At 37.8% G+C, this 24,645-nt stretch overlaps 1 protein-coding gene across 4 annotated transcripts in view; it reads left to right on the top strand.

Moving 5' to 3' along the window:
• EIF2AK3 (eukaryotic translation initiation factor 2 alpha kinase 3) overlaps window positions 1-24,645 on the top strand; it is a 136,191-nt gene that overhangs the window by 94,517 nt on the left and 17,029 nt on the right. For all 4 annotated transcript variants that reach the window (XM_063713568.1, XM_054547947.2, XM_002811805.5 and 1 more), the window contains 11 exons: window positions 2,409-2,603; window positions 4,999-5,132; window positions 7,357-7,591; window positions 7,802-7,964; window positions 9,483-9,623; window positions 10,281-10,403; window positions 12,320-12,540; window positions 14,823-14,935; window positions 18,711-18,833; window positions 21,655-21,804; window positions 22,960-23,737. In XM_063713568.1, the coding sequence (XP_063569638.1) occupies window positions 2,409-2,603; window positions 4,999-5,132; window positions 7,357-7,591; window positions 7,802-7,964; window positions 9,483-9,623; window positions 10,281-10,403; window positions 12,320-12,540; window positions 14,823-14,935; window positions 18,711-18,833; window positions 21,655-21,804; window positions 22,960-23,737 (2,376 nt within the window). The remainder of the gene's footprint in view (window positions 1-2,408; window positions 2,604-4,998; window positions 5,133-7,356; window positions 7,592-7,801; window positions 7,965-9,482; window positions 9,624-10,280; window positions 10,404-12,319; window positions 12,541-14,822; window positions 14,936-18,710; window positions 18,834-21,654; window positions 21,805-22,959; window positions 23,738-24,645) is intronic.

Here is a 24,645-nt window from a genome sequence, read left to right on the forward strand (position 1 = left end):
ATTTGGCCAGTGGCATGCCCTCACCCTTTTCAAGCACATCCTTGTTTTTTGAAAGAATAAGATGGTAAAGGCTCATCTTGCATCTACACTGCCCCAGCCCTGGAATCTGCCATTTCTCTGAGGAGCCCTGGTTCCTTTTGGTGGAGAATGAAATTAGATGACAAAATTTGGGCACTGGGTATGAGTGCACTACTTTTACAGCCACTGTATAAACATAAATATAAACATTAGCTGACCGGGTAAGTATTTCTTGGAGGTACAGTGAACAATTTTTGAGGATATCACGGTGTCTCCGATTATAGTTACAACAAAAAGGAAAGTTAAGGAATGGGAAGATTTTTGTCAGCAAACTTATATTACCGAAATTTTCTTAGATTTCAAAGCAAAAAAATACGTGATGCTAGGTTGAAGGCTAGATAGGATTTCTGTTGACAAAGTTGGTACAGAAGGATGTTCCAGAAAGAAGAAATGACATTGACAATGACATAACTGAACAATATCAGTAACATTAAATGTTGTGTTTAAATAACCATGCCTGATTTCCACCCACTGGGGGAGAAGTAAAAGACAGGGATGAAAGGTTTATTTAAGGTCAGTTTTAGAGGACTTTGAATATCCTCTAAAGGATTTTGGATCTTTAGGATTTGGGGTCTTTAGTAAGAAGGTAATAGCTGTTGAAGATTTTTGAATAGTGTCATAACAAGCTTAACTCTGACTCAAAGAGATTAATCTGGAAGATACATACAAGATTAAGGAAATTTCCAGTTAAGAACTGTAAAGAGGCTATTATAGTAGTTCAAGCAGGAGATAATAAGGATTTGAACTTATAAGGAAAATGAAAGAAAGAAGTGAATTAGAATAGTGGTTTTTAATCTGTCTTCCAAAGCCCCAGGTTTGGGGCAAAGTAGATGTGTGAGTTGAACACCAAATGAGAACTCTCAGTTACTGTATGCGAGTTTTCAAGTAAGTATCCCTTTAAAGAAAGCAGTCTGCTGCTTAAAGAACAAAAAACTATGTAGAAAAATTTTGTTAACTCTTACTTCTCTCGTATCCCTGTTTCCTAAAGTTTTGAGCCTGGATAATCAGGAAACTAGTTGTGTCATTAATTGATGTAGGTCAAATTATGCGTTTTTTAAATGCCAAAGGTCAATGTCACAAAGACATGTACTAAAACTCTTACTGAAGAGATAAGATATTCTTGGCCAGAAGTCTTGGAATTATCCTGGACTCCTTTCTTTTGCTCATGCCATAAAGAGAATCCACCATGAAATCCTGTTGGCTTTACCTTTCAATTATATCCCAAACCTGACTACCTTAAACAGCTTGACTGCTTATCAACTAATCTCTTACCTTCCGCCTGCTCTCTCTGCCTCCACTCTTGCCTCTCAGCCTGTTCACTTTCCTTGTGGTTTTTCAAACATGATGGGTATGTTTCCATCTAAGAGCCTTTTCAAAGCCTGGCCTGGCCTGGTTAACTCTCTCATGTTAAGACTTTGCCCAAATGTTACTTTCTCAGTGGGGTCTACCCTAAGCTCTTTATTGATAATCCCCTCTTCACCCCATGCGTATTTACCATTCTCCCTTTATCTTGTTCCATTTTTTTTATGGCTTTTATCACCTAACATACCATATAATTTACTTATTTATTAAGTTGTTTATCTCGTGACACCAGAGTTTAAGCTTCACGAAGGCAGTGATTTGTTTGTTTTGCTCACTGATCTATCCCAACCATCAGAATGTGCCAGGCCATAGGTAGGCCCTTAATAAGCATTGTTAAAAGAAGGAAGGGCAACTGAGAACACAAAACCAGTAAGCTTACTTATCAGGCTTCTAGCTTATTGCAGATTTGAGAAAGCAAATAAAAGAAGGGATGGGACACTACTTGAATCAATATCTCTAAACCTGTGTTCCTTGGAGCTGAGTCTATGACAGTAATTGGCCTTGATAAAAATAGCCCTAGAAAATACAGCATATATTATCTATTTACACATTAAATATTCATATTACACATATTACACATAATCATGTTACACATTAACATACTAATGGCTATAAGAGCTCCTATAGTAACCTCTTCTTGAACTCACTTGATCATAAAACTCTCTTTTGGTAACTCATCTACCATTATGGGACCCTTTTGGCCCATGGTAAACTGAGTTTGAGAAAGATCTTACTAGAGTACTATGTGTAGGGCCTAGTGATTGGCAGTTCTTTTAAATTACTTTTGGTTGATGGACTGCACTGCTTCATGTGCTACTCAGAAGGAGGCTGGAGTACATCAGGATCAAGACTCCAGCTCTTAATTACTATTATTCTTTAAAGGTATGACACTTCCATTTTTCTGGGAGAAGTAAGAAAAAATAATAATTAATGTTATGGCCCTTTTAAAAAGTTAGCTTCTGTTTTAGGTATTTGGGAATAAGATGATCATTCCTTCCCTGGATGGAGACCTCTTCCAGTGGGACCGAGACCGTGAGAGCATGGAAACAGTTCCTTTCACAGTTGAATCACTTCTTGAATCTTCTTATAAATTTGGAGATGATGTTGTTTTGGTTGGAGGAAAATCTCTCACTACATATGGACTCAGTGCATATAGTGGAAAGGTAAGTGAAAATGCTGAATTTACTTTGGGGAAATCAGAATAAATTAAGATAGAAAAAGTAATTTATTAAACTACACTTATTACTAGTTGAGGTTTATTGTAATTTTCCCCTGAGGTTGTCATTTGTTTTAATAAGAGAACTGTGAGGTAGGAAGGGGAAACTAATAACAGAATAAATGGCAGAGCCAGGAATAGCAGAGGAAGAGAATTCATAAATATGGTCTACTGTGTCTCAGGTGTGTTTTTTTATTTTTTTGGAGACAGAGTCTCACTCTGTTGCCCAGGCTGATCTCAGCTCATGGCAATCCCCATCCCCCACCCCATTCCACACCCCCTCAGGTTCAAGTGGGTTCAAGCGATTCTCGTGCCTCAGCCTCCTGAGTAGCTAGGATTACAGGCACGTGCCACCATGCTTGGCTAATTTTTGTATTCTTAGTAGAGACAGGGTTTTACCGTGTTGGCCAGGGTGGTATCCAGCTTCTGGCCTTAAGTGATCTGCCCACCTCAGCCTCCCAAAGTGCTGTGATTGTAAGCAGGGGCCACCGTGCCCAGCCTCAGGTGCTTTTTTTTATACATTATTTTGCAATCTTCACAGTCTTCCTAAGTGTAACTTTTTTTTTTTTTTTTACATTTTGACAGATGAAGAACCTTCTAAAGATTAATAGTAATCCTAATGATAAGAATAATTGATACTACTCATTTATAGGGTTTGATCCTATAATAAGGTGATCCAAGAGGAAAGTTTATACTCATTTTACAGATGAAGAAACTGAGACTTTAAAAGGTTCAGAAACTTCCAGGGTCACATTTAACTTAGATCTATCTGACAACAAAGTCATGCTGTTAATAATCTAGACTTTCTCCAACATTAGCTCTTAGGATATAATCATAATATAATCTGCTTCTAAGATTGGGTCTTATAAATCCATTATCAACAGTAACTAATTAAAAACATCCTTTCAACCAGGCAAGGTGGCTCACACTTGTAATCCTACCACCTTGGGAGGCCAAGGTGGGTGGATCACTTGAGGCCAGGAGTTCGAGACCAGCCTGGCCAACATGGTGAAACCCCATCTCTACTAAAAATAAAAAAATCAGCTGGGGATGGTGGCGCATGCATGCCTGTAGCCTGTAGTCCCAGCTACTCAGGAGGCTGAGGTATGAGAATCACTTGAACCTGGGAGCTGGAGGTTGCAGTGAGCTGAGATCACACCACTGTACTCCGACCTGTGCAACAGAGTGAGACATCATTAAAAATAATAATAATAAAAATAAATAATAGACTCCATTAAAAAAATAAATAAATAAATAATTAGCCAGGCACGGTGGCAGGCACCTGTGGTCCCAACTAGAGGCAGGTCCCACTGAGGCAGGAGAATGGTGTGAACCCGGGAGGCAGAGCTTGCAGTGAGCCACGATCGTGCCACTGCACTCCAGCCTGGGCGACAGAGCGAGACTCTGTCTCAAAAAAAATAATGAAATAAAAATAAATAAATAAAAGCATCCTTTCTAATAAGGTAAAAAATAAAAATCTTTGTAAACCTTTAACACTTTGACGTGTAAACGGTTTATATACAGACTTGGACTAAAATAAGGAAGAATAGAAACATGGTCTTTTTACTCTTGAATTTTTCAACTTTAACAATTCCTTATCTAAGTGTTAGGCCCATAGCACTTTCTTGCTCTTGCAGATGCTTTTCTGCCTTCTCCACCCACCTGCATCTGCATTGTATTGAGGAGGCCATGCCATCCTATCTGGCCGTTTTTTGAGCAAAGCACTTCAATCTCTGTTTACTTCGGTAGTCTCATCTGTAAACAACAGGATTGAACCTGATCATCTGGTTTTCTGATTTGATGTGCTGCTACATAATTCTGGTACTGTAGAAGGTATGCTTCTTTTCGTGAGGATTTTAGTTTGGATCATATTAAGTCTTCCTTTTTTCTTTTAGGGAAAATTTGAGGCAGTTACTTTTGAATACAAAAAGCTCTCAGAAAAGTTTCAAATGTTTAAAAACCAAACACTTTTGTTATACAGAAACTCTAAGGTTGATTTTTTTTAACTCACCTGAAATTTTATTAATGATATTGTAGAAAAGCTATCACAAGTAGCTATCCATTTCTTCTTGTATATTCCATGGAAATCTCCAAAGTAAAGCTAAAATTATGTAAATCCTTAAAATCATTCCCTGAAATAAATATTCATTGGTACTGTCATTGTTCTAAATAACTCATTTTAGGAGTTAGTAAGCTAACTGATGCTTCTTATTACTTGAGTACTTCATACACATTTCCTTAGTTTCCTTTCACTTTTTAAAAATTACAGATTCCTTTAATATCTCTGATCTCTTATGAGTTGTCTCCTTTTACTAATTTTGTATCTAATTTTGTCTTTTCAGGTGAGGTATATCTGTTCAGCTCTGGGTTGTCGCCAATGGGATAGTGATGAAATGGAACAAGAGGAAGACATCCTGCTTCTACAGCGTACCCAAAAAACTGTTAGAGCTGTCGGACCTCGCAGTGGCAATGAGAAGTGTGTATTCAGATAGTGTTGCTGTTGGTATTATTTAGAAATACACCTAATACCAAAATTTATCAGATTTCTGTTTGTGGAGATTTTGACTATTTTGTTGCCTTAAAAGCATATATATATATATTTTTTTGATACGGAGTCTTGCTCCGTCACCCAGGCTTGAGTACAGTGGCGCGATATTGGCTCACTGCAACCTCTGCCTCCTGGGTTCAAGCAATTCTCCTGCCTCTGCCTCCCGAGTACCTGGGATTACAGGCACGTGCCACCACACCCAACTAATTTTTGTATTTTTAGTAGAGACGGGGTTTCACCATATTGGCCAGGCTGGTGTCAAACTCCCGACATCAGGTGATCCAATGTGGGTCCTAAAATAAAAGTGGTTTCATGGTTATTAACAAATTCTGAACTGAACTTCTCACCATATGCTTCAGGATATGATAACCACAGGGGTTCTCATATGATGACTATTTATTAGTTTAGTCTCAGGTTAATGATTTTTTTTTTTTTTTTTGAGACCGAGTTTCACTCTTGTTGCCCAGGCTGGAGTGCAATGGCATGATCTTAGCTCACCACAACAGCCACCTCCCGGGTTCAAGCGATTCCCCTGCCTCAGCCTCCTAAGTAGCTGGGATGACAGGCATGCACCACCATGCCCGGCTAATTTTGTATTTTTAGGAGAGTTGGGGTTTCTCCACGTTGGTCAGGCTGGTCTCGAACTCCCAACCTCAGGTGATCCACCCACCTCAGACTCCCAAAGTGCTGGGATTACAGGCATGAGCCACGGCGCCTGGCCTAATGATATTTTTTATAGCAATCTCATCATTCAAAGTTCTTTGAATACAGAAAGATGTTAAGACAAAATTGATGTGTTTCTTTGAGCTTGAACCTATTTGACTCTCTAATTATGTCTAGTAGGTAGTTTCATAGTTTATCTCAATTTTAAAATAATAATCATTTTACTCAATTTTCTTGAAGTATTAAAACATTTATTTAGCCTAATACCTTTCTGTTTCCTTCTTTAAATAATGAACCCCTTATGTAATTTTTATATTTAAATATGTGATTAAAAAATGTGATACCTAGATTAGATATGCTGATTCTACATCAAATGCTTGTTTTTTTTTTTAAACCTAATATTTAAGTTTTAAATTGCCTGTGTAGTAAAAATAACTTTAGATTCCATCTTTATCTTTTGAAAATGAACCAGACTTTCGGGTTTTGTCTGATCTGATGCAGTGTAATTCAGTTTCCTTTCCTGAAAACTGTTTTCTCAAACTCAGTTAAGAATGCATTTATTCTTTCTAGTTTGGACTATGAATAGGGCTTTGCATTTACAGACAACTTGACCTTCTTTATCCTGACTGGATTTTGTTTTTTTAAGTGTTTGAGTGCTTACTGGGAGCTCAGCCACCATAGCAGCAGATGTCCAACTTAACAGAATTTTGAGTTACCAGAATAGGAAGGATCTGGGTTTCTAAGATCCATGATTCTTTAAAATATAATTATTTCCATAAATGTCAGAATTCTTAACTATGCCATTTTATATCTGAGTGAAAAGACACAATACTCTCAGTAGTTGAGTGATTTTTCTATTTACTAATTATAGAGGAAACATTATTACTGCCACTTTATGGATAAGACTGCTGAAACTTACTTAGGAAAGGGTAAATGACTTGCCACATCTTGTGCAGTGGACATCCAAGATTGAGGCTGAGGTATCCTGGATCACATTGCCTTTTTGAGGCCATGTTTTATTATGAATTTAAGACTGGTGCATTCATCTTGACTTTTACACTGGTTTGTTAGGGCATATTAATTTTGCTGCACTTAAATGAAATGTATCCTGCCTTTAATTAAGAGGTAAGGCAGACTGTGTGCTACATCATTTTAAGGTGACATTGATGTGTTCGGGGAAAATCACTCTGATGTAGAAGTACAAACATTTGTAGATTTTTGAGAGAAAATCTGTCCCTTAGCTGTTGTAAGGGACACATCAGTCAGTCCACAACCCTCAAAACCATTGTCTGAAGGGTCAGGACAAAGTTCTTGTGGGCCCTCTTGTGGCACAAATCAGTAGAGCACTCTTTTCCAGAAGGTTATGTTGAGTTCTTCGTTTTCTCATCACATAATTTTACCATTTGCTTCTTCAATCTAGAAGAGTTCTATATTATTTTGTCCCTTTCTTTAAATGTAAATTTCTAAAACACACCTTTGTAAATTTAAGGTGGAATTTCAGTGTTGGCCACTTTGAACTTCGGTATATTCCAGACATGGAAACGAGAGCCGGATTTATTGAAAGCACCTTTAAGCCCAATGAGAACACAGAAGAGTCTAAAATTATTTCAGATGTGGAAGAACAGGAAGCTGCCATAATGGACATAGTGATAAAGGTTTCGGTTGCTGACTGGAAAGTTATGGCATTCAGTAAGAAGGGAGGACATCTGGAATGGGAGTACCAGGTACCTAACACCACTGAGGATTTATAAATACGGTTCTTCCTCTCCCAGTCTGACCAAACTTATTGATTGGGTGGAACGAAATTACTACTACTTGGGGCTCTCAGCTTGTTCTCTGTGCTTTTAGAAATTTGTGATTTTAAATGGTATTTTATGGGTTGGAACCATATTACTGCTTGAATTATTTAAGACCTTTTTTCCATTTTTGTTTAGTTTTGTACTCCAATTGCATCTGCCTGGTTACTTAAGGATGGGAAAGTCATTCCCATCAGTCTTTTTGATGATACAAGTTATACATCTAATGATGATGTTTTAGAAGATGAAGAAGACATTGTAGAAGCTGCCAGAGGAGCCACAGAAAACAGTGTTTACTTGGGTGAGTAAATGTATCTTATCTAATGATAGTACACATTGATATCTAGATTGTCTTCTTACATTGTTCCTTCCTACTTCAGGAGTGCCTGTAGTAGTTTTAAATCCTAATATCATCTCTGATTTAGGTTGCCCTTGAGATTTATACTTTGATTTCCATTCCTGCTACTTTTCCATTTGTCCAATTCTGAAAATTTTTTTGTTGTTGTTGTTGGAGATGGAGTTTCACTCTTGTTGCCCAGGCTAGGGTGCGATGGCATGATCTCTGCTCACTGCAACCTCCGCCTCCTGGGTTCAAGCGATTCTCCTGCCTCAGCCTCCTGAGTAGCTGGGATTACAGGCACCTGCCACCATGCCCAGCTAATTTTTGTATTTTTAGTAGAGATGGGATTTCACCACATTGGCCAGAATATAGTGCGCCTGACCTCAGGTGATCCACCCACCTCGGCTTCCCAAAGTGCTGGGATTACAGGCGTGAGCCACCATGCGCAGCCTGATTCTGAAATTTTTAATTACTGTCGCATATTCTTTTTCTCTGAGATCTATATTAGAAAGGCTTAGAAATATTCTTATTATATAACATGATTTCAAATTACTCATTAGCCAAGAATGGTGGCATGCACCTGTAATCCTAGCTACTCCAAAGGCTGAGATGGGAGGATCGCTTGACCCCAGGAGTTAGAGGCTACCCCAAACTATAATCATGTCACTGCACTCCTGCCTGGGTGACAGGACAACACTCTGTTTATATATATATAATTATTTATATGTAATTACATATATGTATTACATATAAAATATATAGTTAGGTATATATCCTCAAAGTCTATAATTTTCTATATTTGTATTTGCATCCATATTAGTTTGTGCCCCTCCCCTCTTTAAGATTAGATTATTTCTTTTTTATCAGTGCATCTGTACAACTGATCTAAAAAATAAAATTCTGGTGTGCTTCTGGGCAACTGAAAGCCTTTAGTATTATAAATTTTAAAAACTCTTGGATCTAATTATTTGAACTAGTCTGGATCATCAAATACTCATAAAATTCTATAAGCTCTGACAATGTGCCATCCATCTGTCAGTTTGAATGAAAAGCAAGAATTTGAAGGAATAACATGTCATTTGTGTTATGATAGTATTTAACTGAATTGTTAGCAATATTTCTAGAATTATAGGTGTTTAGGTAAACTTTCTTGAGAAAGTTACTTAGTCTAAGCTATTTGTTTTGTGAGAGTACAGTGACTTCCTATCTTTGAATTTTTCTACTGGAACAGTTTTCCTGTATTACTGAAAATATGCTATTATTCAGTGAGAAATATCATATGGACCTTTTGTGTAACTTTCCCTCCCTGTTTTTGTTGAATAACCATTGAGTTTATCTTTGAGTGCTTCAAGCATGTTTCTTCTTTGACAAGAGTTTTGTGATATATGTAGAAATAACTGGAATTAATGTAATTTTATTTAATTAAAAAACCTTTTTAAAAAAATCAATGCATAATCGACAATGTTCTGGTTGATTCAGGAATGTATAGAGGCCAGCTGTATCTGCAGTCATCAGTCAGAATTTCAGAAAAGTTTCCTTCAAGTCCCAAGGCTTTGGAATCTGTCAATAATGAAAACGCAATTATTCCTTTGCCAACAATCAAATGGAAACCCTTAATTCGTAAGTGAATTTGTAAACTTTTCTAAATACTGTTAGTGTTCAGAGACCTAATCCTGACTGTCTTTGCCCTAGTTTTGAATACTGCAGAGATAAGAACTGTTATATACTTTATATTTTATTGATAAACCATGATGGTATTTCAGATGTTAATAATGAATTTTTATTTTCATTTACAGCATTATTTCTTGGAAGCAGCAGTTGCTTCTATAAAAATGTTAATCAAATATTTCTCTGTACAACTTAGAAAAACTCTTAATCATTCGCTGACCATGCCAAAGTAACATTTAGCTCTTAACATATTTATATTAAGACTATTTAGGCAAAAGTTATCTGGTTAGCACATCATATTCTTTGAGACATGAATGAATAGAAATCAAATACTGTGCACCTACTTCTTTCATTATCTTTCTATACCTTGTACGTGTTTTTTACTACATATGTCATGTCATATTTTAATTGTTTGTTTCAACGACTCAGATTCTCTGTAAAACTGTGTGTTTTTCAAAGGCAAGAGCCCTGGGCCATTTGTTTAACTTATATGTTTGAATGAATTATGGTTGAATATCAGTTTATTCAATTAAGCATGTGCATTTTTATTCAAGTCATAACAGTTAAGACTTAAGAAATATTATTAAGAAAATAATAATTTTCTTTTAGATTCTCCTTCCAGAACTCCTGTCTTGGTAGGATCTGATGAATTTGACAAATGTCTCAGTAATGATAAGTTTTCTCATGAAGAATATAGTAATGGTGCACTTTCAATCTTGCAGTATCCATATGGTAAGTGAAAATACTAAGTTTTATTTATTTTATTTTTTAATTTGAAATTAATTAATAGAATTCAAATGAAGAAAAGTCAATTAGAGTATAGACAATAAAACATCTTGGGAGACAATTTCATGAATGATTACTAAGCATACAAGCTCCAAAGTTAGGTTGCCAGGGTTCAGATCCATTTTTGCCACATGCTAGGTTGGGCACATCTAACTCCCCTGTGTCTCAATTTCTTTATCTATAAAATTAGAATAATAATCCTAATATCTATGTATTGAGTTGTTGTGAGGCCTAAATGAGATAATGCATGCAAAGTCTCAGTTAACATCATACGTGGCACATAGTGTCAGTAAACATTGGTTCTTGTTATTAGCTCTTATTTATCAGCCTATATTATGTAGGCTGTATAGTTGCCTGTATAATGAAGAAAATGTGTTTTTCATAAAACTACATGAAAATGATGCACAATGAGGTTATTTTACTTCTTACTCAGACAAGAGAAATTAGTGCAAAAGTCAAGAATAGGTGAAATTTGGCATGAAATACATTTTCTATTTAGTAAGCAGCAGTTTTTTGAAGTTAGGATATATTCAGATATGAAAGCCTTTTAAACAGTTGTGTAATTAAGAAGTCCTCAAATCTGTATCAGGTAAACATATAGACTCCTCATCAGTTACCCTAGATGTTAGCACTGTAAAATTATTATATAAGTTAAATTGATTTTAAAAAAAAATGGCTCTGAACTAGAAACAGCAGCCTTTTTTTTTTTTTTTTTTTTTTTTTTGAGATGGAGTCTTGCTCTGTCACCCAGGCTGGAGTGCAGTGGCACAATCTCGGCTCACTACAACCTCTACCTCCTGGGTTCAAGAGATTCTTCTGCCTTAGCCACCTGAGTAGCTGGGACTACAGATGCACACCACCACGCCCAGCTAATTTTTGTATTTTTAGTAGAGACGGGGTTTCACCATATTGGCCAGGCTGTTCTCGAACTCTTGACCTCGTGATCCACCCGCCTCGGCCTCCCAAAGTGCCTGGATTACAGGCGTGAGCCACCGCGCCCGGCCCCTTTATCTTGATATTGATCAAAAGACAAGGTAGGCTGGGCGTGGTGGCTCATGCCTGTAATCCTAGCACTTTGGGAGGCCGAGGCGGGCGGATCACTTGAGGTCAGGAGTTCAAGACCAGCCTGGCCAACATGGTGAAACCCCGTCTCTACTAAAAATACAAAAATTAGCCAGGCATTGTGGTACACATCTGTAGTCCTAGCTACTCAGGAGGCTGAGGCAGGTGATCACCTGAGTCCAGGAGACAGAGGTTGCTGTGAGGCAAGATCACTGCACTCCAGCCTGGGCAACAGAGCAACACCCTGTCTCAAAAAAAAAAAAAAAAAAAAAGGCAAGATAAAAGAGAATTGTGTAATCTGACCACATAGTACAAAATAGAAGACAAAAAAAGACAGGCTATTTTTCTGGGACAAACTCATTTTGACAGCCTAAACTGAACCAAACAGCATGGATGTTTTCCTTTCATTTTGTGAAGAATGATTGGTGGTAAAATTTGGTATTTTATTGATAACCAAGCAAAAGGAAAGCTAAAAATACCCCGAAGGAAGATTGAGTATTAATTCTTATATTTAAAGAATTGAATTATTAATGAGGTTATGAATGTAGTAGCCTTTAAGATTTTTTTCTAGTCTTATTACTTAAAGAAAATTTAATGTGCTTATAGGATAAAGGAAAATGTCTATATTTACGGGAGAAAAATGAGACAAATTAAGATGTTTAAAATATGTTAAAGAGGAGAGACAAAACTTAAAAGGAATTAGTGTGATAAGTCAGGAAAATAGATAAGTTTTAATAGTTAAAGATGGGCCTATTTTCAATTACCTTTAAAAAAAACCATTTTAATGTTTCTATTTGAAGATAATGGTTATTATCTACCATACTACAAGAGGGAAAGGAACAAACGAAGCACACAGATTACAGTCAGATTCCTCGACAACCCAAATTACAACAAGAATATCCGCAAAAAGGATCCTGTTCTTCTCTTACACTGGTGGAAAGAAATAGTTGCAACAATTTTGTTTTGCATCATAGCAACAACTTTTATTGTGCGCAGGCTTTTCCATCCTCATCCTCACAGGGTAAGAATCATGGTTGCTTACTGTCTGGTTTCCACTTCCCCACCTCCCATTTGCCTCTCAACCCACTGCAGTCTGGCTTCCATCCCTACTGCTCCACCGAAGCTACTCTTGCCAAAGTTCTCAGTGATCTTCCTTGTGTTAAATGTAATGGACATTTTTCAGTCCTTCTCTAACTGAACCTCTTTGTAATTGACACTGTTGAACATCTCCCTTTGACCTTTTTTGCCTGACTTCCTTGACACCATGCTCTTCTGGTCTCCTTGGGTGTGATGTGGATGCTTCAGGACCTGATCTCTCTCATCCTCTCAGTATTGTTGGTATTCCTCAGGGCTCCCTCTTTTCACTGTTCATCCCACAAACTCTCCTTGGATGGTCTTCCCTACTTTCCCAGCTCCAATCTTCTTATATACTAATGGTTCCCAAATCTGTTTCTCTGGAACAGCTATCTAGCAAGTGCTACACAGGTACTTCAAATGAGCCATATCTCAGACTGTCCTCATTTCCACTCCCATTCCCCTCCCCAGCCTGTTTTAGCATTTTTCTCTCTCAAAGAAATGTACTGCCATATGCAGTCACCAAAGCCATGAATCATTTTGCTCTCCCTTATCAGTCACCAAGTTCTGTCAAATCCTTCCTCCTAGATATCTTCACATTTTTCTTCTTCTCTATGTGTCAGTTTTCATTTCCCCAGCACAAATACCATCATCACACCTCTCCTGAATCCCTGAAATAACTTCTAACTGGCCTCTGTGCCCCTAGTCCTCAGGCTATCTCCAGTCCATTCTCCACACCCTAACTCTAGCTGCATTTCTGGGCTTAAAAACCTCTAATACCTGACCCTCCTCCCCATTGTTAGGCTCAAGTCCAACCTTCTTAGAACATGCAAGGTTCTGAATGATTCGTACCCTGCCTGCACATGACCCATCCCTCACCGGTACCCTAATCCCTTCCTCCCCTCCACCATGCTCAGCCACTAGGCTGAGCTGCTTTCAGTCCTTCCTGTAGACCGTGCTCTCGCTTAGCCTGGTGGTGCTCATCCCTCTAACCTCGCCTTGGAATCTTGTTCCCTACCTCCTCTCCCTTCCCTCTCAAATAATTAACTCCTGGGTAATATCTTTTAGTTTGAAATTAGTTGACACGTCCCCTGGGAAGTCTTCTTTAACCTCTTATTTCTGAGTTAGATTTCCTGCCTATGTCTACACTCTGTACTCCCCTTACTAGAGTATTTACTAAAATATTTAATAGGTAATTCCTAATTTCTGTCTCTACCTCTAGACTGTACATTCTTTTTTTTTTTTTTTTTTAGAGACAGGGTCTCACTCGTCTCACTCTGTCACCCAAGCTGGAATGCAGTGGTGCAATCTCAGCTCACTGCAACCTCCCACCTCCTGGGTTCAAGCAATTCTTGTTCTTCAGCCTCCCGAGTAGCTGGGACTATTGGCATATACCACCACACCCAGCTAATTTTTGTATTTTTTGTAGAGATGGGGTTTCATTATGTTGGTCAGGCTGGTCTGGAACTCCTGGCCTCAAGTGATCTGCCCACCTCAGCTTTCCAAAGTGTTGGGATTACAGACATAAGCCACCATGCCTGGCCTAGACTGTACATTCTTAAGGACAAGGACCAGTCTACACTGTTTACCACCATCTCCTCAGCCCCTTACACAGTGCTTGGCACATAATTGGAGCTCAGTAAAGATTTGTTGAAAGAATCAGTGACTAAACAGGTGATCCACAGTGCCCCGATTTGACCATGATAATTATTAACATCCTCTAAAACATCTTTTAGGAGATGCTGGTAAAGAGGCATTGCCTAATTTAATTTCCTGTTATTAAAAGCATTTTAATGCAATCTATGAAATTGGTTAGGAAGGAAATCTCTCTAGTCTTTTTGTTGTTGTTATTGTTACTAGGTTTTTTGTTTGTTTGCTTTTTTATCCTACCTCATTTTGTCAAAAGAAATTACTCTAGTCTTGCCCAGGAGTTTGTGTTTATGCTTACATGTGTGCATTGTCTTTCTATCTAGTTACGTATCATGCTGTACATATGACATACCCACATTATAAAGAAACAAAATGCCCTCAAAGACTGGAGGGATAGCAATGGGAAGATAAACTTTTTTTCTTTTATAATATAGCAAAATGCTGCATTTTGTTTTCATAATGCTTTTTTCTTGATGCTACTTATGTATTTTTCAGTGTTGTTTATTTTATAACCTAAAATTGTTAGCTAACTTCAGTTCAGCTTTGTACTGGTAGTGATTTTGTTTTTCACCTTATCAGCAAAGGAAGGAGTCAGAAACTCAGTGTCAAACTGAAAATAAATATGATTCTGTAAGTGGTGAAGCCAATGACAGTAGCTGGAATGACATAAAAAACTCTGGATATATATCACGGTAAGAATCTTGTAAAATACAACCATTTGAATCAAAGAAGAAATGACCTAAGATCTTGTTTAACTTTTTTTTAATGTGTGAATATCTAGAAAAATAAAACAGACTTAACCCTCAATAAATAAATAAATTCAAGTAACTTAAATGTATTAAAAGTGGTATATACCCTAAGAAAGATAAAAATAGAGTGTTATAGGAATTTAGAATTTCAGCTACCAAATTAAGTTCTTATTCAAGTAATTTAGTTATTTAGGGTCTACTATGTACTAGGATTAGCATTTATAGTACCAGATAATAATTATGTTTATAAGAGTGTGATAATGACTCTCCACATGTTTCTGAATCCTCATTTATTTTCATTATTGTTCTATCTGTAATAGGAAGTAGAAATATAGGGGAAAAAACACTAATAGAACAGATAGTTTTTAAAAGCAGAAGGGGGAGATGGATTAGCTAAAAGTAAGCAGTTTAAATAAAAGTAGAGAAGCTATTAGCAATCTCTCAAGTATAAAATGTCACCTTTGATGCATTGTGATAACTGGAAATGGTGTTATGGTTTATTTTTCATATTACATGGATTATACCTACTTTTCTCTTTGTCTTGATAGCATACTTCTTATCACTTTAGTGATATGGGGACAAGGAAAAGATGTGGAACTATACTGCTTAATATATAGGGTAATGATTTTATGGCAGAAAAGATTGAAAATAATAGATAAATATGTATATTAGGGCCCTCCAAGGAAACAGAAATGACAAGATGTGCGTATATACCTTATACATAGGCATATATCTTTATATATCTACTTCTGGATAGATATAGATGCACAAGCATATTCACAACAACTTAAGGAAATACTTGTGACAATTACAGTTCTCATTTTTGACACTGGTCATGTGGTCACAGCTGGTAGTTATAAGTACCTTCTTCCTCTATCCATCCCATATTCCCTTTCCCATTGGAGAACACCTCAGCCAGTTGTAATTCTTTATCTGGTAGAGTGACCCAAATCCACAGTCCTGAAGGGTCTGGGAGATTGGTAGTTCTGCATGGATTGGATTGTTGTAGTTTTCCATTGACGTTAATCACAAGGCATGATTATACAAAGAGATCCCTAAGGGATCTCGTGTATTTCAGACCTACTCTTTCTTATACCTCCACTGTGAAACAGCAATCCAATTTCCCCTTAGTAGTCAGGATTAGTCACCCAGCCAGCACAGTAGCTGTCTTCTTTGTTGACTGAAAGACATGAGGAGTTCAAAGTTGCTGTTGTATCTCCTGGTGGAAGTGTTCCTCTCTCTTAGACAAAGACCTCTAGGCCTGCCGAACATAAGGTCACAGGAACAGGAAGCAAGTGTTGCCAGTGGATCACTAGGTGGTAATGGTGGGTGATGCCACTCCCATTTCCATCCCTTGATCCCTGGACCTGTAAATATTGGCTATGGGAGAAACCATGCTATAATATATTAGACACTGATTCAGAGCATATCGAGCTTTCTGGAGAACCCTGGCCCAGCCCTGCAAGGTACCTACCTGGCAGTGTAATGGAGTCTTAAAAGGCCATTCTACCTTTCTATCAAAACCAGCTGCTTCAGGATGGTGGGGAACACGTAAAAACAGTCAATTTCATAAACAAAGCAAAATTTACTAGGTGATTAACAAATGCTAAAGGCTACTTTAATACCCTTGCTAATAAAAATACTAATATATCAGTGACTGTCAACACCAGCAGGCAGTGAGAGAAAGAATAAAGGATCCAACAACTCCCACGAGGTAGCCTACTACTGAAGTCATTCATTGTTCATTAAACATTTATTCTGAACAGCTGTGTGCAGGACAATATTTCAGGCTTTGGGAGAAATAGAAAGACTGCTCGTATCCTGGAGAAGCTTAAAGTCTATGGGAAAGATACTACTGGGTAAAACAAGCATATAAGAAGAAAGCCATGAACCAGATCACTAAATCTGTTTTTGATGATCTAGGAGGACATCATAAATGAAGTCATATTTGAATTGAATTTTAAATTGTGAGAGGTCGGCAAGTAGAGATGAGGTTTGGGGAGTAGAATAAATGCGGTATCATGAATAAAGATGTATTTGTCAGGCTGTTGTCAAGAAAATTAGAATAATATACTCAAAATTGAATTAGACTTAAGTCAGTTTTTCTTTAACTTTATTCAATATGAAGAATGCAGCTCTTGGGTCTTTTTTTTTTTAATACAGGAGTTCTATAATAATACCTAATGTTTTTTAGTGGCGGTGATGTCCTAGGCACTGTTAAGAACATGAACTCTGCATTCAGTCATGAGTTCAAATCTCAGCTCTGTCATTTATCAGCTGACAACTTAGGCAAGATGATACTTATATTTCTAGGGTCTGTAATCACATATAAGATGTTACTCTTTTTAGAAGATAATCCATTTTTATATAGGTGTTTTCCTTAATATGGGAAGATAATTCAGCTGGCCCTCCAGGAATAGGATATGAACTTTGCGGTCTTTTGCATTTGGGGAGACTGATTTGTACTGAGGTACCTTGACTGGCTATTTTTAGGAATACAGATTATTACTCTTCATTTTCTATGAAAGGAATTGGCCCATGGAACGTTGAAATCTGTTGCTTCTCCTTAACTCCATGCTTTAACCAGCTGAGGCAACTACTAAATTAATGAGTATATAAGTCATAAAGTAAGTCATAAAGTAAATAATGAGTATGTAAGTCATAAACTTACCCTTATAAGGGATATCAGACATCATCTAATTTATTCATTAATTCATGCATTTATTCAACAGACATTTGTTAGACTTTCGGTTTGTCAGGTAGTGCCCACCCATTGGAAATACAAAGAGAAACAAGAATGATTTTCTGCATTCATGGCCCCCATAATACAGTGGCGGTGGGAGAAGGGAGCTGCTTACAAATAATTGCAAAAAATTAAGATTAAATGCTTCAAAGTATTATGTGCAGAGTGTTACAGGAATGTCGAGACAGGGTTCCAAGAAAGCCTTACAGAGGTGGTGAGATGAGCAGAATGAAAGAAGAATAGGGTTCATTAAGTGCAAAGAGGAAGGCCATCCCAGTGGAGCAGACAGCAGAAGCAAAACCTTGAATTGAGAGACAGCATGGTGCAAATTGACTGGATTATACAGTGCAGGTCAGTGAAGTTAGCACTAAAGGGAGAAACAGGCTGCTTAGTGGAGGCCCCTGTGAGTGACAGATGGTGAGTTGGCTTCTGTCTGACTTGGTACCTCCAGTGGTAAGTACACTGACTCGCGGGGCAACCCAACCCATGTCAGCTTTGGTTCCTAGGAAGGTTTATGGCTAAAATAGTACCTAGGTATAATAGGATTGATTAAAATTTTCCCATAAAATTTACAGGTAATTAGCTAAGATAAAACACATTTTCTGTAATTGAGTACAAAATGTCACAGAATGTAAAAGATATGAGAATTAGGAATATGATATTTTGGTAGATGATAGGAAGTATTGGACAGCACACATCACTAGTGCAATAGCTGTAAGAACAAGTGATTAACAAGTGATTCCCAATTAAACACATCTTTTTTATTTTTAATTTTCTAGGAAACATAAGAATGTGCTTCATTTATACAAACAAAAGGACTAAAAATGCTGTTAATCAAATTCAAAATATACTATTTATTAAGATGAGTTCTATGAGTTTATACATTTTTATGTGTCATAGGATTGAACTGATTTTCACCTTACCACAAAATTTAAAACTATTGCAAACCTTTATAAATTTTACCTCTTTTTAAAGATATCTAACTGATTTTGAGCCAATTCAATGCCTGGGACGTGGTGGCTTTGGAGTTGTTTTTGAAGCTAAAAACAAAGTAGATGACTGCAATTATGCTATCAAGAGGATCCGTCTCCCCAATAGGTAATGGGTGTTACCTTCAATAAACTTGAAATCAGCACAGTGTGATCTAATCTCATAGGTAAAATATCCTTCTTACTGTACTCTGTAAACACCAAAGAAAACAGTTTCAGACCTTTCAAATCTTAGGTTCTAAGTGCTGCCAGTTAACCAGCTGTCTCAAAGTTGTTTTCTCTATAGGTTGCTTTCTATCTGCTTTTAAAATATGCCCTTGTTTTTTATTATTAACTCAGGACTTTCGTTTAGTGGCTTATAATAACTGTAGACTTCAACAAATTGCAGCATTTTAAAATATTCTATATTTTTGTGTAAATAAGGAAAAGTACTAGAACAAAAATATTTGAATTATATTGTCTCTACCCGGTAATAACTATTAACACTTTAGACTATTTACTTTTGATTTTGTTTTCTGGTGATATATTTACCTAACTGGTAGTCAGTTGCCAGTACTGTACAGTTTTGTCTGTTGCTTTCTTCATCATATCCTCTATATTTTTCATGTTATTAAGAATATGTTATTAGAATCCTAAAATATATTAAAAGTATTTTATGGCTTGGTAATAGTCCATTTAATACACGTGCCATATTTTGTTTAACCATTTCTTACTGTTAAACAATTTGGTTTCTAATTTGTTACAATTAGAAATAACTTTACTATAAAAAAAAAACTTTGCAGTATTCATCTTTTTATGTACGTTTTGACAGTATCTATTTCCTTAGGATAGATTCCTAGAAGTGTGATTTCTGGCTCAGAACAGTATGATGCTTAAGATGATAGGGTTCCAGCAATACCTTTTATTCTTACTATGTAGAAGGCTCTTGTTGCTTTTTTTTTTTTTTGAGACAGGGTCTCGCATTGTCACCCAGGCTGGAGTGCAATGGCACAATCTCAGCTCTCTGCAACCTCCGCCTCCCTGGTTCAAGTGATTCTCATGCCTCAGCCTCCCGAGTAGCTGGGATTACAGACACGCACCACCACACCCAGCTAATTTTGTATTTTTAGTAGAGATGGGGTTTCACTGTGTTGGCCAGGCTGGTCTCAAACTCCTGACCTCAGGTGATGCACCTGCTTTGGCCTCCCAAAGTGCTGGGATTACAGGTATGTACCACCACACCTGGCTAATTTTTCTATTTTTAGTAGAGACAGTGTTTCACCATGTTGGCCAGGTTGGTCTCAAACTCCTGACCTCAAATGATCCACCCGTCTTGCCCTCCCAAAGTGCTGGGATTGCAGGCGTGAGCCACTGTGCCTGGCCTCTTGTTGATTCTTGATTAAATGCACACTAATTGTTGTGCTGTCGTCATATCTGGTAGTCACAGTTTTTTCAAATTCCTGTCTGGTAGGTACAGGAGTTGGATGGTTTGGGTACTAGGGAACTAATTTTTTTCTTTTGGTAAATAACTTTTGAGTAGCTTAAATATTCATATGTGCCAGGCACTACATAAGTGATAAAAACTAAGCAAGATTTCTGCCCTCAAGAAGCCTGTACCTTTTTGGTGCTTCTGTATGTACACTCAAGTAAATACAAAGCAAGAAAGATTTTGACCTTTGCCTTATCTTAGTAAATATTAATAGCTTCTCATGAAGAAGAGCGGATGTGGCCAAAAGGCAGTCAAGGAAGTCAAGCTTCATAGAAATGGCGGCATTTGCTCTGGGTGCTCAAGAGTAGCCTTTCCCTCAGTAGGAGACAGGTGGGGAGGGATGGCCAAGTGCATGAAATGGCCTGAGCAAAGGCTGTCACAAGCACTTGGAGGTGGTATGGAGAATGGTGAGAGTTCTGGAATAGATGGAACAAAGGGTAAGAATAGGGGAGGATGGAAGAGAGGAAGAAAAAGATAGGTTGGCCAGGTACAGTGGCTCATGCTTGTAATCCCAGCACTTTGGGAGTCCTAGGCGGGTGGATCAATTGAGGCCAGGAGTTTGAGACCAGCCTGACCAACATGACAAAATCTCATCTCTACTAAAAGGCAGGTGGAGGTTACAGTGAGCTGAGATCGCATCACTGTACTCCAGCATGGGTGACAGAGTTAGACTCTGTTTCAGAAAAAAAAAAAAAAGATGGCTTGTAGCACCTTAAATGCCAAGCAAAGAAGTTGGGATTTTAAAACTTTATTTGTATGTGCAGTAGATGCGCTTGTAGCATTTATTTCCAGAAGAGAAAAACAAACAAACAAAACTGAAATACTTGTATTTTTTAAAATACAGGACTTGTCTGGCCTTTTGGAAGTATACCCTAGGCTGGCCGGGCACGGTGGCTCACACTTGTAATCCCAGCACTTTGGGAGGCCAAGGCAGGTGGATCACCTGAGGTTAGGAGTTCGAGACCAGCCTGACCAACATGGTGAAACCCTGTCTCTACCAAAAACACAAAATTAGCTGGGTGTGGTGGTGCGCATCTGTAATCCCAGCTACTCAGGAGGCTGAGGCATGAGAATCACTTGAACCAGGGAGGCGGAGGTTGCAGACAGCCGAGATTGTGCCACTGCACTCCAGCCTGGGTGACAGAGCGAGACCTGTCTCAAAAAAAAAAAAAGAAGTATAACCTAGGCTAACTCATCTGTTTCTAATTTTAGTTTCAAGAAAAGATCCTATTTTATTATTTTTCTGTTTTCACTGTTAGATATGAATACTTCTTCAGATATCAACAGCCTTCAGTGTTGTCTTACTTTCTCTGTTTTTCAGGCTAATTTTATTTCTTTAATTTTCCTTTTTTATTGATATATAAGACATCTACATATTTTAGGGGTATAAGTCATATAATTTATAAAGATCAAATCAGGGTAACTGGAATATCCATCACCTTAAATATTTTCTCTCTTTCAGGGAATTGGCTCGGGAAAAGGTAATGCGAGAAGTTAAAGCCTTAGCCAAGCTTGAACACCCAGGCATTGTTAGGTATTTCAATGCCTGGCTTGAAGCACCACCAGAGAAGTGGCAAGAAAAGATGGATGAAATTTGGCTGAAAGACGAAAGGTAACTAACTTTGTTACACATACACTTAAGCTAGTTTTTTTCCTTGTGTGATTACAATATCAGTTTTATAACTTCAGGGTTTTGTTTTTTTTTTAAAGAAAAGAAACAGCAGAGTTCTGTTGTTTATTTCATGTTTTGAAAAGTTCTCTAGCCACTTGTGAAATTTTGATGTAGATTTTGAAAACATACAGGGGTGGCTCATGCCTGTAATCCCAGCACTTTGAGAGGCCGAGGTGGGAAGATGGCTTGAGCCCAGGAGTTCAAGACCAACCTGAGCAACATAGTGAGACCCTGTCTCTTAGAAAAAATAAGAGAGAACTTACATTTTAAAAAATTATTAGTTGATAGGACTCTATACATTGTGATTGATTGAGGGATTTATAGTGACTTTTCTCAGTATAAGGTATCTGCTTCTGTCTCCATTTTTAAAAAATGTTTGTTATTTAGTTCTTCTCTTAGCAGTTAACAGTTTACAACTCCTTTTTAAGTAGTTTTGAACTATTTGCAGTTAAAAATACATAAACTTAGACTGAATATATTGCCCATATTAACTGTATGTGCTATAGGAAGGAAGGCCCTTTAAAAACTATTAGAGAAGAAAAAGGAAGCATGTGTAGATAGAGTGCCACCAAACAACTGGAGTGAAACTCCTACCTACAGGTATCTAAGCAACATTAGATCCACATGAGGTACCTTGTTAAAGTGGTGCTTATTATAGACTCAACCAATAACTAAGCCATAGAAGGTCCAAGTGAAGTGGCCCCGAATCTCAAGGCCTTGTGAGGCGCTGCCCTAATTTAGATTAGGGCTTCAGAATCACAGCCACCAAGGAATCCTGTCCTCACTTTGCATAAAAGGCTTTGGCTGCTTTGGCTGCTCTGGCAGCCTCTGGCAGCCCCTAGCAGCCCCTGACAGTCCCAGGTAACTGCTTCATATATAAAATTAAGCTTTAAAATTAAGTTTTTTAGAAGGAATGAATGGAATGTGATGTTCTCTATCTCACATTGCATGTTTTTATTTAGTTTATATGTTTTGTTGTTTGTCATTTGGTAAGTGGCCTTATTATAGTTGAAGCTTTTTAAACAGAGGGTGCAGTTCAGGTACTTTAATCAATATATATTCACTCTTACCCCTTTGTATTTCTCCCACTTTTAGCACAGACTGGCCACTCAGCTCTCCTAGCCCAATGGATGCACCATCAGTTAAAATACGCAGAATGGATCCTTTCTCTACAAAAGAACATATTGAAATCATAGCTCCTTCACCACAAAGAAGCAGGTCTTTTTCAGTAGGGATTTCCTGTGACCAGACAAGTTCATCTGAGAGCCAGTTCTCACCACTGGAATTCTCAGGAATGGACCATGAGGACACCAGTGAGTCAGTGGATGCAGCATACAACCTCCAGGACAGTTGCCTTACAGACTGTGATGTGGAAGATGGTACTATGGATGGCAATCATGAGGGGCACTCCTTTGAACTTCGTCCTTCTGAAGCTTCTCCTTATGTAAGGTCAAGGGAGAGAACCTCCTCTTCAATAGTATTTGAAGATTCTGGCTGTGATAATGCTTCCAGTAAAGAAGAGCCGAAAACTAATCGATTGTATATTGGCAACCATTGTGCTAATAAACTAACTGCTTTCAAGCCCACCAGTAGCAAATCTTCTGAAGCTACATTGTCTATTTCTCCTCCGAGACCAACCACTTTAAGTTTAGATCTCACTAAAAACACCACAGAAAAACTCCAGCCCAGTTCACCAAAGGTGTATCTTTACATTCAAATGCAGCTGTGCAGAAAAGAAAACCTCAAAGACTGGATGAATGGACGATGTACCATAGAGGAGAGAGAGAGGAGCATGTGTCTGCACATCTTCCTGCAGATCGCAGAGGCAGTGGAGTTTCTTCACAGTAAAGGACTGATGCACAGGGACCTCAAGGTCTGTATTTGTGGAGCATCACCCTTCGGGTTTCAAGCTGATGTTTTGTGATTCAGAGCAGTACTTGCGAGAGTAAAAGCATCTGAGAGCAGAGGTCTGAGAAAGTAGCCTTGAAGTGGCCTGCTGCAAGAATAAGAAGTCTTATGTCTGAAAGCTTTAGGCAAACCATGCATTCATTGTCTTCGGTAATGTGTTTGTGTTCATTTTACTGGAAAAGGTATTCTCAGTAGTCCAGGTGAGGGAAAAAAAGAAAAAAGAATCTTTAGGCAAAATCCACCATGAGCAGATATGGCCTGTTTTTTTTTTTTGGTTTTTGGTTTTCGGTTTTTTTTCTATGGTTTTGAGTAACCCTGACACCAGTACCTCCAGGGCTCTGAAGCAGCATGGTGAAAGGGATCCAAATGGAAGGAGAGACATGGGTTCCTTCATTAGCCAGCTTGAATTGGGGCACATCTCCATACTTTTGCTTCTATTTCTGAACTGTTTAGACTTTGGGGGAAGGGGTAAGAAGCTGAATGGGGAAAGGTAGCAAATAGTTAACCAGATGATTGTTTATAGCTCTAAAACCTTGGATTCTATTTTCAAAATATTCAGTAGTGAATTTTGTAGTAATATGCAAAATTACTTGAGTCTTACTAAAACATGACATTTCCGTAGTAGTGTTTCTAAAAATAAATACATGGAACTTTTATTTCACTAATTTCCCACATTCCATATACTCTTAGCCGTCACCAGTAGATGTGGAGTGAATGTATAAAATACTTTTCTGATGAAAGTAGCTTAGAGTCTTGATAGATGTGGATCTATTGTAAATCTTTTCAGTTTTATGTAACCACAGACTTGTTTCAGGCACAAAAGTAGCTATTTGGACACAAGTTATTTTCTTCTAAAATCAGCAGTAGGTTTTC

Source organism: Pongo abelii, chromosome 12, assembly GCF_028885655.2.
Source record: "Pongo abelii isolate AG06213 chromosome 12, NHGRI_mPonAbe1-v2.0_pri, whole genome shotgun sequence".
Taxonomy (NCBI): domain Eukaryota; kingdom Metazoa; phylum Chordata; class Mammalia; order Primates; family Hominidae; genus Pongo; species Pongo abelii.